This window comes from Macrobrachium rosenbergii, chromosome 9, assembly GCF_040412425.1.
Source record: "Macrobrachium rosenbergii isolate ZJJX-2024 chromosome 9, ASM4041242v1, whole genome shotgun sequence".
Classification (NCBI taxonomy): Eukaryota; Metazoa; Arthropoda; class Malacostraca; order Decapoda; family Palaemonidae; genus Macrobrachium; species Macrobrachium rosenbergii.
Window position 1 is genome coordinate 44607945 of NC_089749.1, and position 14075 is coordinate 44622019.

A 14075-nucleotide genomic window follows, 5' to 3' on the forward strand; every position below is an offset into this window, starting at 1 on the left:
GTCGCACAGAAGGCAGAGCTCCTTTACGCCCCCCTCTCGGAGCATTTGTTTCCGGAGTCCTTGGTCAGGGATATTTCTCTGACTCTGGCACATAAAGCTACGCAAGATTTACTTTCTCGCTCGGCTAGGAGGTTTCCTTCGGCAATTCCTCCAGCTGCCAAAAAGGAGGAAAAGAGAGTTCAGCAGCCCTTTCGGGGCAGAGTTCCTTCTAGAGCTGAATTCAGAGGAAGAAGACAAGAAACAGGGGTAGAACTAACAGAAGGACGTTTAGAACACGCTCTAGAAATTGAGAAACAAGTCCTCCAGACAACAGTAGGAGCAAGGCTGTCTCTCTTTTGGCAGGCTTGGGAAGCAAGAGGGGCGGACACCTGGTCTCTCTCAGTCATCAAGGAAGGGTACAAGATCCCCTTCACGGGGAAACCGCCACTTTCAACAAAGCCACTAGCCCTAGTGGCTCAGTACTCGAACGCATTGAAACGAAGGGCACTCCTGAATCTAGTAGACCAGATGCTGGAGAAAGGAGCGATAGAACCAGTTTTGGAACTAGGATCCCCAGGGTTCTACAATCGTCTGTTTTTAGTGCCCAAGAGTTCGGGTGGATGGAGACCGGTCCTGGATGTCAGCACATTGAACGGTTTTGTGGAGAAGACCAAGTTTACCATGGAGACTTCTCAGTCTGTGCTGGCAGCAGTCCGTCCAGGGGACTGGATGGTATCCCTGGACCTGCAGGACGCTTACTTTCATATTCCCATCCACCCGACTTCAAGGAAGTTTTTAAGGTTTGTGATCCAGGACAAATGCTTCCAGTTCAAAGCTCTTTGTTTCGGCCTCAACACAGCTCCTCAAGTGTTCACCAGAGTAATGTCGAATGTGGCAGGATGGCTTCATCAAGAAGGGATAAGAGTATCCCTGTACCTAGACGACTGGCTGGTAAGGTCCCAATCGAAGAACAGGTGTCTGGAGGACTTACACAAGACGTTTATGATTGCTCAGGATCTGGGTCTCATTATCAACAAAGAGAAGTCTCAGACCGAACCGAGTCAGACGATTCTTTATTTGGGGATAGTTCTGGACTCAGCTCGTTTTCGGGCTTCTCCCTCACAAGAAAGGCAAATCAAGTGCCTCGAGAAGGTTCAGTATTTCCTGGGGAGGCAGAAGTGCTTGGCGAGGGAGTGGATGAGTTTGTTGGGCACCCTCTCCTCGCTCGAGAAATTTGTCTCTCTGGGAAGGTTGCACCTCAGACCTCTGCAACACTTCCTTTCAAGAATCTGGGACAGGAAGAATCAGGAGGACTCATTTTCCTTCCACATTCCAGCAGAGATCAAGAAACATCTGAGTTGGTGGCTGGATCCGTCGATCTTAGGAGAAGGAATCTCCCTACGCAGAAAGAACCCAGACCTAGTGTTGTTCTCAGATGCTTGAGTCGGGATGGGGAGCAACACTGGGGAACAAGGAAGTTTCAGGCTCTTGGGAAGAGGGACAAATCGGATGGCACATCAACAGGAAAGAGTTGATGGCCATCTGGTTAGGTTTAAAAGCCTTCAAGGAATCTGTCGCGGGGAAAGTAATAGAAGTGAATTCCGACAACACCACGGCTCTTGCGTATATCAGCAAACAAGGAGGGACTCATTCTTTACCTCTTTACAAAACAGCAAGAGAGCTCCTTCTGTGGACAAAAGACCACAGGGTGGAGCTTTGACGAGATTCGTGCAGGGGCAGAAGAATGTAAGAGCAGACATGCTCAGCAGAAGAGGGCAAGTTCTGCCCACGGAATGGACTCTCAATCTTCAAGTTTGCCAGAAACTGTGGAGGTTATGGGGGAGGCCTTCAATAGACCTCTTCGCCTCCAGCCAGAACAAGAGAATCCCGAACTACTGCTCTCTAGTCCCGGACAGAGAAGCAATAGCAGTAGACGCCTTCTTGATGGACTGGACGGGGATGGACACTTATGTGTTCCCTCCGTTCAAGATAATCAATCTAGTAGTCAAGAAATTCGCCCTCCTAGATTCAGGGAGAATGACCCTGGTAGCCCCCTTTTGGCCAGCAAGAGAGTGGTTCACAGAGGTGGTGGAGATGTTAGTGGACTTTCCGAGAAGTCTTCCCCAAGTCCAAGGCTTCTCAGACAGCCCCACTTCGAGAGGTATCATCAAAACCCCTCGCTCTTCAACTGACTGCATTCAGACTATCGAGAAGCTTGTCAGAGCAAGAGGATTTTCAGCTCAAGCTGCAAGAGCTATCACCAGAGCGAGGAGGGTCTCTTCACAGAGAGTTTACCAATCAAAGTGGGAAACCTTTAGATCTTGGTGTAAGCAGCATAAGGTTTCCTCAACCACTACCTCTGTGAGCCAAATAGCTGATTTTCTCTTGTCCCTCAGGCAAGATTCTAAGCTGGCCGTATCCACCATAAAAGGATACAGAAGCTTGTTGTCTACCGTCTTTAGGCACAGAGGCATTGATTTGTCTCAAGATAGAGACTTGAGAGACCTTTTAAAGTCTTTCAAACAACGAAGCAGACTTTGAGACCCCCGTCCTGGAATTTGGATGTGGTTTTGAAGTTCTTGTGCAGCAGGAAGTTCGAACCCATCTCGCAAGCAACCCTGAGAGACGTAACAAAGAAAACTCTTTTCCTTCTCGCTCTTGCTACAGCGAAAAGGGTTAGTGAGATTCAGGCTATTCAGAAGCAAGTAGGCTTCAATCGTAATGGAGCAATATGCGCATTAAGGCTTGACTTCCTTGCTAAGAATGAGAACCCTTCCAAACCCTGGCCGGGGACGTTTGAGGTTCCCAACCTCACTGATTTAGTGGGCCAAGAGGAGGAGAGACTACTCTGTCCAGTTAGAGCCCTCAAGGCTTATATTTCCAGGACAAAGGACGTAAGAGGTTCTTCCAGTTCCTTGTGGTGTTCAGTGAAGGATCCTCAAAAGCCCCTCTCGAAGAATGCGTTATCATTCTTTTTGAGGGAGACAATAAGAGAAGCTCACCTTTTATGTGAAGAGGAGAACTTTGGTTTGTTGAAGGTGAAGGCTCACGAAATAAGAGCCATTGCAACTTCTCTGGCTTATAGAAAGAATATGTCAGTTAAACAAATTATGGATGCCACTTTTTGGAGAAGTGACTGTTTTCGCTTCTCATTACCTCAGAGAGGTAAGAGTAGATTATGAGAAATGTTACGCCTTGGGCCCATATGTAGCTACAGCTTCGGTATTGGGTAAAGGAGTGACTGCCTCCCCTCAACCTTAACTTTTGTTTGGGATACCTGTAATTGGGCTGGTGTTTTTATGGTTGTCTGAGGAAGCTTCCTTGTGGGAACAGCAACCCCAGTCTAACTAGATAGGTGTATATCTAGTCTGCAAGGTTAGGTGGTTAGATTGAGTAAGGTTACAGGTAATAGAAGGGGAATAGGAAGTACAGAAGTCTAGTCACGTTGTTGGTCTCACCCCGTTTGACAGACTCGATTGAGTTGTTTCAGTATAACAGGTTTTCACCTGGCTGGCGCTCCTAAGGGAAAGCGGCTCAAGAGGCAGGAACCTTTGAAGTCAGCTACCTTAACAGGTAAGGAATCAAGGTGTTTACCTACGACTTTTAGTTGTTTCCCAACAATGTTGGCTGTCTTTCACCCTCCTCCAAATGTGTGAATCAGCTATATATATATAACTGCCAGGTAAGTTCTATTCGTAAAAATGAAGTTTTTATGATAAAACAAAGTTTTATGAATACTTACCTGGCAGTTATATATATATTTAAATCCCACCCTCCTCCCCTCAGGAGACAGGTCGGGCAAGAGATGATCTGAGGAACTGAAAACGGGAATGATTCCAACTACCACCCTATAAGGGTTGTTAACCACCTATCGGACACCTACCATTCGGCGGTTGCCGAGTTTTGAAAAAATCTGCCGGTTCGACAGGGATTAAGCTATATATATATAACTGCCAGGTAAGTATTCATAAAACTTTGTTTTATCATAAAAACTTCATTTTTGGTCCAAGGTCAAGCCAAGTTTCCAGTCCATTCTTTATTCCAAATATCCCTCAGGTTTTGGTAACAAAGAACAAGAAACTAAACACAAACTTATGCTTTAGGGTGAAGTTCTACAGTGACCTACCTAAACATGCTGGGTCTGGTTGCAGTATTGTCACACCTTCCCATAGCAATAGTTAGCATACTCCCGTTAGGAAGACCCCTGGTTTCTCACTGTAGCGCCTATGGGATCAGGACTAACCATACCACCTACTGATACACGGTTTAGTCAAATTTGTTTGAGCTTGTGGTAATAATGTTTAAAGAATACTTTCTCTGATGACCACCCTGTACATTCGGAGACTTCTTCGAAAGAGACATTTCTGAGGAAGGCCAACGACGTACTTACTTTCCCAATATTATGTGACCTAGGAAAGGAGTGTGAATTTATGAGGGACACTAAAATTATTCTCAGCCCTGGTAGGGTCCTTGGCCTAAGTTAGGCTGCTGTTTTAGGCCCATAATAGGATATTTCTTAAAAGTCACCCTAATTTAAGTTACTACCTAATCTAGGTTATTTAGTTCACACTTAAGGATATGTGATCCTAAGTTATAGGCTACAGACAACATCCCCCATTTATTCAGTCTAAATTATTCTCAATCTGATCTAGGCTACTGCCTAGATTATTGTAGACATCGTATAATCTGAAAAGATTTTTTATATTAACAATAAATTGTGGAACATTTCTTTTAGTTAAAACATCTAATTGAAATGACAAATTTTAAAAATAATTTGCACTTTTTACAACAATAAGTGAATATGACTAAGTGCCATCCATGTGTTGCACGAAAAACCTGGTTTTTGGCTTTCACACACTTAACTTGCTTCTTTAGGTGACTCCATTATGAAATATGGAGTACTGACAAATGAAGCTGATCCAAAGCAACCACAGAAAGTAATGGTCCGTTTGTCGACAATATGGCAGACTGTGCATGCGCGATAATCACTTCACCTAGCAGGTTTTGACGATGGAAAACCGGGTACAGCCTTACTGAAGATAAGGGAAAGTGCTATCTTATCTTTTTGTCCATTATATACTCCATCACATGTTATAGTGTTTATCATTATGATACATTACCTGGCCAAAAGACCAACTAAAAGAAAATTCTTTGATATTAATGTGGTCACCATCGAGCTCTGACAGACCCATGGAAGATTCCTCCTTGAGGACGAAACAAGCGACTACGCTATAAAAAAATGTTTTAAAAACCTATTTGAGAGAAACAAATATACACTCAATAAAAATGGAAGGACAATAAGATACCTATTTACCAAACAAACTTTCTATTCTCACCTTAATTTTTATATCAGGTCTTGAAATTTTATTGTAATCTTCAATATTTTCAGTTTATCCAATCAATGAATTTTTAATTGGGTTCAGTTTTGTAAATAAACTCTAACATATCTGATGTGAAGAAACCCTTTTAGCCCAGCCCTGTGAAAATTATTTAATAACAACATCACCAAAAGCAAATGAACATTAACATTTCATGGCTTATATATGTGAGGGCAACACACAAAAACTTTATGATAATTTTGACCATGCACCATATGTATAAAATCTTAAATCTAGATAGTGCTTATAGGCAATTACCTACCTTTGGCTGAAAGAGGGAGCACTAAATGTCTTGAGAATGCAGGTGGTGAGGACACATCGCCTGTGTTCAGGAAGCCCAAAACATGTATAGCAGAATCTACACTTACTCGCATGACCTCAAAATCATGATGACGACAGTATGGCTGCAAGTCAACAATTTTCTTTAGTACAATATTTCATTAACTCATCACAACTAGATTCAGCCAACTTTCAGGGGACAAATACTTACTTCAGGTCACCACAGAACATGCTATGGCAGACATAACAATAAATGCAGCCATCTTGTCCCTGCTACAATACCTTTTATGTTTATACAGCATTTGTAACTTGCTGTATAAACATACAGTAAAACTTAACACTTGAAAATATTAAAACAAAAATAGCCCATTCATACTGAAGTTGGAATATCAGGCCAAAACTCAAAATTTTAAAAGATTTTTGCTCAAAGATATATATCTATAACCTTAACTACAACCAATGTAATTGACTGGGTGGCCAACCAAGAGCTGAAACAGTATATAATGTATGAAAGCTGTAGCTTTCAGTAATGAAAGCTAGAAACTGTAGAGTATTACTTGCAATGTATCATAGCACATTGTAGCCACTATTAATGGTTCATTGCAGCACCATTTCAGGCCCAGCTGCATTCCTTTCTGCCTTTTAGTTTTCAACTGTTCCCTTTGGTCCCTTCTCACATAGCTGTTCAACTTATTTAACTTTATCTTTGTCTATATCCAATTCTAATTTAAGAGCAAATCCTTTGGGTAAGCTTTGAAGAGCAGCAACAGGGCTCTGTGGTCTAACTGAACCACTCAATAATAATGCAAAGATAAAATTTGTGCTGCCTCCACCAATGGGGACTCTCCTTTCTCTTCACACAAAACTTTAAGTTCTTGACTGCCATTGGATCTGAGATGTTTACCACATGAAGGAAATGAGAGAACACCATATCAATCACTAACATATTTATTATTATTCAATTCTTCTTGGGATCTGGATCTGATATAGCATCTGAAACATTAAGTGGCTGATAAACTTCAATTATGTGATCCCAATTGGCTCTAGATTTCAGCCAGACCATTTTTCCAGTGGTGGCATTAGGAATATACTGATAGATGGATATGTCCATCTCAATGGCACAATGGTCGGAAGTGCCTTTACACTCACTGACCTTCGACTTGGAGATAGCTGGAATATCTGTGAATATGAAGTCTAATCTATTACCGGAAATATGCGAGGGTTCCTCAATTAGCAGGACAAAATTAGAGGATACACAGAACGCATGAACAGTTGGTCTGTGGAATTTGAACTAAATCACACACTGTGCTTTACATATAAATCTCCACATATAACAAATGAAGCTTTTGAATCCTTTAATGAGCCATACTAATCCTCTCCAAGAGTCCCCGGATTATGTCGTTCTGAGTTTACGTCGCTTGTCAAATATATTCATAAAAAAATCAGTTCCGGGTTACAGCGGATGTTCAGAGGTTACATCGTCATCTTATTCCACAATGGAATAATAAAAGTACATACAGCTAAAATATAAAGTCAAAATTTGGAGGTTTTTGGATGCACACCACATCAGAATGCAAGTAAAATACTGTGCAGTACACTCAGAGGATTAAAGGTAAGGCTTTCATCACTTTATTTCTCTCAAGACGTTCCGGGTTACGTTATTTTCCGGGTTACAGCGTGGCATCAGAACAGAACCCCTGACGTAACCCACGGACTGCCTCTATGTTGAATTGTCAATATTTGGGGTAAACAGTAAATATGTAAACATTGTAGAACTTACCCAAAATCTTAAAACTACACTCCAAGTTTTTCTGAGGACACATAGATGGTCTGGATGAAAAGATAAGTCAGCATCATTTAGAACAGCAAGCAACACACAAGCACTCAAGTGCTGTACCCATAAGTCACCCTACATATTATAATTAACCATTACTTTAAAATCTAACTGCATGAATATGATCTAAAAAATTTAAGGAGAAAGGAAAAATATAAATTAGAAACCAGTTACTTTGTAAAAAAGATCCTTACCTGTGGTGGCGGTGATAAAGTAACAGGGGCAGACAGTTTACCACAATGAAGAGTCCCAGAATAAGATGAAAAGTTAGTCTTTATCAACTGTTCAAACATCTGAGACACAGACTGAGGGAGACAAAAGAAAATGAATTAGAAACCAAAAATTATTAATTCAAATGTATCTAGTGTCCCTTGACATGCAATGCCATTAATGTTAGAAAGGTTAGACTGTCCCCCTTAATTAAGTGAAATGGCTAAATGGAACCAATTGCAGTGATCTGGTATTTGACACACAACAGATGGTAAGTGGGAACTAAAGAACACAACTCCACTAAACGTATGTTTGTAGTGGAAGCAACATGACATTTTTATGATGCGATAAAGTTTCATATATACTTACCAAGCAATTACATAGCTACTAGCTTTCCACACAGCAGTCTTTAAGAATTCAAATTTTCGTGGTGGCGCTACCATTGCTAGTGTAGGTGACAGGGTCCCTCCCACTTTCGGGACTGATAGGTAAAACTCAGCAAGGTGCTTCAATTCGTTTGATGACCAAATGTCCATTGTAGGGAGAAGGGTGGGCTCCGATTATGTAACTGCTTGGTAAGTATATAAAAACTTTATCATAAAAATGTCATTTTTATATAATTGACTTGCCAAGCAATTACATAGCTAATTCCACATTCAGAGGAGGTGGGAATCATGGACATGTTCTAATCCAAAATATTAATAATAATAACAATAATGACTTTGAACTAGAGGGTTGCTAGCATTGAGCAAATGCTTGCTGTACCTTAACTGGTAAGAGAGCTGCTTTAGGCAGATACCACCTCTGGTCAGTGCTCATCTTAACCTGTAGAGGAAGTGGCAGTATTGGCCAAGAGTCGCCTCTACTTTAATGGGCACTCTGCAGCCATGGAAGTTCACCGATGGCTGACAAAGACAAAAAGCAGTGCCCTTGCCCTGGGCATAGACCAGAATAAACACAACACTGTCACCTACAACTAAAATAAAGAACCACTAACCCAACCATTAAAACTGATGGGTACTCCAGGTACACTTACCCCCAGGTTCCCTTAAACTCAACGACCTTGCAACAACGCAAAAGGACAGAAGAGGGAAAAATAGCCCTCCTTGCTTCCTTTCTCAACTATGCCAGCCACAGATCCCGGAAGTCGGAGCTGAGCACCCGGAATTTGGCGCCGAGCCCCCCACTGTTGACGCCTAGTGCCCATGTACTGGCTCTGAACTCTCCACAGTTGGCGCCAACACCTGAACTTGAGAATGCACTTCTGTAATCGAACTTCTAAGGAAGAAAGAAGGCACATTCTTTGACAGAGGGCGTGAGGGGATCTTCACTAACTCTTGAGCAAGAGTCAAAAACTTCTTAGGCCCCACTGAGTAGGTTGTCAAGATGATTGGCGACCTGGACAATGGAGACCTGTCTCTGAAAGGAATGGAGTAGCCACCTCTCAGTACTTGGACCACCCAGGGGTCCACTCCTGTGCGACTCCATTCCTCCCAAAAGAGACGAAGCACACCTCCAACGGATGCATGAAGGACAAAAGCTTCATTTCTTAGTGGCGGGCTTGAAAGTAAACTTCTTGATGGAAATCGAGGGAGGATGCAGGTTAGCTCGAGGTCTGGGTTGAGGTCTTGATCTTGCTCCACAAAAGGGCTGCAGTTGCAAGGGTAAGAAATACTTGGAAACAGAGAGTTTCCTTCGGGTGCTTGGCAGACTGAGCTAAAAGATCCGTAGTGGATTTCTTCTGCAGGGCTGATAACACTTCCTTAACTGTCTCCTGAAGGAAGAGATGGGTCTTGTCTAAGGGGGAAAACAAGAGCGCCGATTTCTTGGTAGTAGTTGCTCCCTTTGTAGCAAATGAACACCATAACTTCCATTTCTTGAGGATGCCCATCTTGAAAAGAGACGCAAGTTCAGCAGAACCATCCCTGACGGTTTTATCAGTGCACAATAAAACACCAAGCCAGTCAGAAGCAAAATCTTCAGCAAGGTCTTTCTTTCTTGCCAAAGCTCCCACAGTCCAGTCAAGAAAACTGAAGATCTCCAAAACCTTAAAAAAGTTCTTGACGAGATGGACAAGATCGAGAGAGGAAAACATAACCTTGGGCGAGGCGAATGCAGCTCAGCGCATAGCATCAAACAGACCAGAGAAGTCCCCTTGGGAGAAGGTAGAGACTCCCAATGAAAGCGCTTCTCCGGTGGCACAGAAGCGGTATTTCTTCTTCAGAAGCTTAGAGGGAGGAAAGACAAAGGTAGCTTTACCTTGCTCCCTCTTGTAGGGCAACCACTCATACACCTCTCGAAGGAATTTCTTCGAAGATGAGGAAAGAACTAACTTGGGGAGACAAGCAGCGTCTGAAGAGCGTTTCCTCATGAGGAAGGTAGATGCAGGCGAAGCAGAAGAAGCAGGCTCGAAAAAGTCAGGAAAGTTTGCCAGGAAGAACTTTGGCGAACTGGAGTAAGCCAACGAAGGGGTGGAATCGTGCTCTGCTTCCTCCTCATCCAACGAAATTGGAGACAAAGATGGATCCTTGCTCTTTGAAGATGAAGATCTTTTCTTCAAAAAATCCATAATATCCTTCAGCTGACAACCAAAGCAGGGCCAAGGAAGAATCCTACTGCGAAGACGGGTAAGGAAGCGGCAAGGTTGGCGCCAAGTGGATGAAAGAAGACAGGCGCTCGGAAGCGCAAGACCAAAGAGAAGAGGGCGATAGACACCTGCGAAGAAGATCAGAGCGTCTAGGCACAAGCACTGGTTGCTCGAAAACCTCATAGATTTCTGGCTGTCCGAAGATGAAACGGTGAAGCTGCACAAAGGTTGCGGACTGGCACTTGTCTCCTTATACCTCTTAACAGGAGATGGAGAACTGTCCCCAAAGGCGGAATGCCTCGTCAAAGGCCTAGAGGAGACAACTTGGAGCCGCTGGCGCGTCCTGTCGGGCGACAAGTCACCCGAGTCCAATGATACACGATTAGCACTAACCGAGACGCCTTTCCAATGGTGCTCAGCCGCAGCCTGGGAACAGGCAACAGGTTCGGCGGAGGAGGCAACTACCTGTGGGCAAACCCCACCAGCCTCCCTTGGACCTCCAGCATGTCTTCTCCCCGGTGTAGGGGAGCAGGACAGGGACCTTCGTCTAGGAGCACTGGTGGGAAGGGGTAGCCACCTCCTCATGATGCACAACACTCACTTTGCACTGCACTACTAACACTGGGAACACTGGAAGTTCTTTCCAGAAAGGCTTTAAATGGTACACCCAATTCTGTACCCGTGCTGGCTAAAAATTCAAATTTCTTAATGAACCTAGATTCAAGACTGACAATGGTGTCGAGATTGGAAGCATGGGAACCTGGTAAAGGAGTATGTGGTAAAGAAGTAAGAACGCTAAGGATTGGAGACAAAGCAGGGATCTGAGGTAAAGAAATAACACAATCTCCTAACACAGGAGGAGATGTAACAGGAGCTACACTAGCCTTATTCTCAGCTCTAAGGGCCGCCTTCCTATTTCTATTCCTATCCAAACTCACTAAATGCGATATCAGTCATTTTTGCTCGTCCCAATCCTGACATTCTGAGCAGGTAAGATATATATATTACTGTCTTGCCCTCCTACATTTCACACATTTAGTGTGAGAATGAAAAGAGAACTTAACTAATCTCGTTCTACAACACATCCTAGCTAATTAGAATAAAGTTAAGCACGGCTAACAAAATTGCTAAATAGCTAAGAAAAATATTCGGGGCACACCGAAAACAAGGAAAACCTGAATACTTCACCAAAGAGCTGGACAAATATATCCAAAAAATTATGAGACTGCACAAAACCACCGATGTTAGTTAGGAGCAGGCAGAAAATTAATTGAAGCTCTTTGCTGAGTTCTACCTATCAATCCCAAAAGTGAGCAGGACCCTGTCACCTACACTAGCGATGGTAGCGCCACCATGAAAATTTAAATTCTTAAGACTGCTGTGTGGAAAGCTAGTAGCTATGTAATTGCTTGGTAAGTTACTTATATAAAAATTTAAATTAATTAACAAATTGGTGTCTTCCCAAGCAAATACAATTTAACCTTATTTCCATAAGCCTGAACAACAACCTTGCAGAAACAGGAGAGATGAGTAACCTGTTGCAGAGGGAGGAAGAGAAGGGTGTACTGTAGAGCAAATAAAATGCCAAAAGACAAAATTATAGCAGCAGCTGAATCTGGCATTAAGAAGAAGCTCACCTGGCACGGCCTGTGATGATTTGGAGTCATAAAAGTATTGGGAAAAGAGGAATGACTAGTAAGCTGGATTACCTGTAGCAAGAACATCAGTGCACTGACTGACTGCAATTATCTAGCATCACAGCTACCAAAGTCACTGACTGATGGAATGTAAGGCAAGGAATGAATGAGGTTTGTACCAATTAAATTATATGTAATGCTGCCACCTTAAGCGCTAAGAAGGATATATAGTATCCAGGTACCAAAAAACATGGGTAACATCTTATAAGCAAAAGCAAGCAAATATTATTTTAATCCATGTGGATCCTCAATCCCAAAGGTTATAAGCATAATGAGAACACTAACAACCTGCTCATTTACAACTTCAAAGATTTTGTGACAAGTGGCTTTACCACTAAAATGGCAATTTTATCTTTATCTCCTCAAAATTTGGTATTTAATAAGTAGGACATGTGAACTACAATACTGTACTATGATGGCCAAAAATTCTTCACTTTTGTTTACCTTTTTGGTCAGACCTCCTTCTGGGACCAATATGTCTCCCTCTCCATTTAGCTCTATTAGACGCTGATACAACGAATTTGATATCTGTATAAAAAGAATTCATTTCTTGAGCATGGAACATCCTACTGCCTTAACATAATAGACAAAAGCTATACATAATCACAGTAAAACTTTACTGACATTGCAATAACTGAAACACATTTTTAGCCAATGGAAAATAACCTAAAATCACCTGTAGAGATGGTTCATTTGGGTTAGCAATGCAGACAATGCTCAATTTGGCTGGAAAAGGAAAAGGCAGCGGGAACTGGGAAGCAACCCGAGAGTGAGCAGACATCATTGATTTCTGAAGATTATGCTGTCCAGCTCCTGCATTGCCATCTGTTATCAAAACAATCTGAAAATAAGAGAATTTAAAATTATTTTTATGATCTTATGCTTCCCACAACTTCTCAATCCTAAATATATGTTAATTGTATGGCTTCTTACACTGTATATACACACTACAAACTACTGTAATGTCCATGAGAAACAAGAGTTTGAGAAATGTCATAAAATGCAGTGACCAAAATATGAACAAACTGAAGTACAGTATGCTAGTGAAAGGAACCTGAAATACATGTCAAAACAGAGAAGTGTTGGCTCTATGGATACAATGAGAGAAGCAGGTCTGAAATTCTACCAGAGCTATAGATTAATAATGCTAGTCTCAGTATGTAAAAAGACCAGAGGGAAGCTGATAATTTATAAGAAATAAGGTTCTAAAGCACTAATAGACTAGGCTTTAATAAAAAAGGTGTTTAGCATAACTTCTGGGAGAAAATATAAAAATAGATTAAGACATGATGGCAAAATGAAAATAGCACAATTGAAGAAAAGAGCATTCAATTAGAGAGGATAGAAGGGTTTATAGGGAGAAAAGGAGGAAGTCCAATAGGATGGAGCAAAGATTAACATGGAGTAGGAAGAATGAAATCAGAATCTTAAAACAACACAAGGAAAAATACTTGGATAGCATAGTAAATGAAGGAAGAAAGATGTGGAGTGGACAAGTAAATAAAAGAAGAAAATTTAGAAAATACAGCTGGAAATAAAGATATGCTAGCAGGACAGAGACAATACTTTGAGAAACTACTAAATAAAATAAATACTTTGAGAACCTACTAAATAAAGAGAATAAATATGAACTTGAGGGTCTGATAGAGAATTTGACATCTGGAGAGTCTAAGATAGCTCTTAAGAAGATAAAATACTGTAAGGTAAGGTTCCGGAACCTCAGGATTGTTTGCACTTTGTTCAAAACTGCTTGAAAGTCAGTTATAATTATTATTTATTTATTTATTATTAGTGAAAACCTGCCACATTTGCAAGGAAAATATGGAAATCAGACGGCATTTTTCATCTGTAATGAAAGCATTATCATTACTATGCCATTTTGGCTCAAATGCACTGCAAGGAGCTTAATTCATGTATATCAAGAATATCTCAGCAATTTCCTACTGTTGTATTTCTGACTCAAACCTTACTGTGAGTTTAAAAAGATACATACATACTATTATTGATTTTGTATTGTATTATCTTTACATATACATTGCCACTGTCAAGTAGTTGTTGTTTAAACATGACTCCTCAGTCACATTTCTAATTATCCCAGGGCTGCCTGAAGA

The 14075-nt window shown here is 41.6% G+C and overlaps 1 protein-coding gene across 4 annotated transcripts in view; it reads right to left on the reverse strand.

The window, feature by feature from the left end:
* Positions 1-14075, reverse strand: part of IntS14 (integrator complex subunit 14) — a 35496-nt gene that overhangs the window by 12776 nt on the left and 8645 nt on the right. For all 4 annotated transcript variants that reach the window (XM_067109007.1, XM_067109005.1, XM_067109008.1 and 1 more), the window contains exons 4-7: positions 12641-12805; positions 12409-12492; positions 7665-7775; positions 5620-5761 (exon numbers count right to left, since the gene is read on the reverse strand). In XM_067109007.1, the coding sequence (XP_066965108.1) occupies positions 5620-5761; positions 7665-7775; positions 12409-12492; positions 12641-12805 (502 nt within the window). The remainder of the gene's footprint in view (positions 1-5619; positions 5762-7664; positions 7776-12408; positions 12493-12640; positions 12806-14075) is intronic.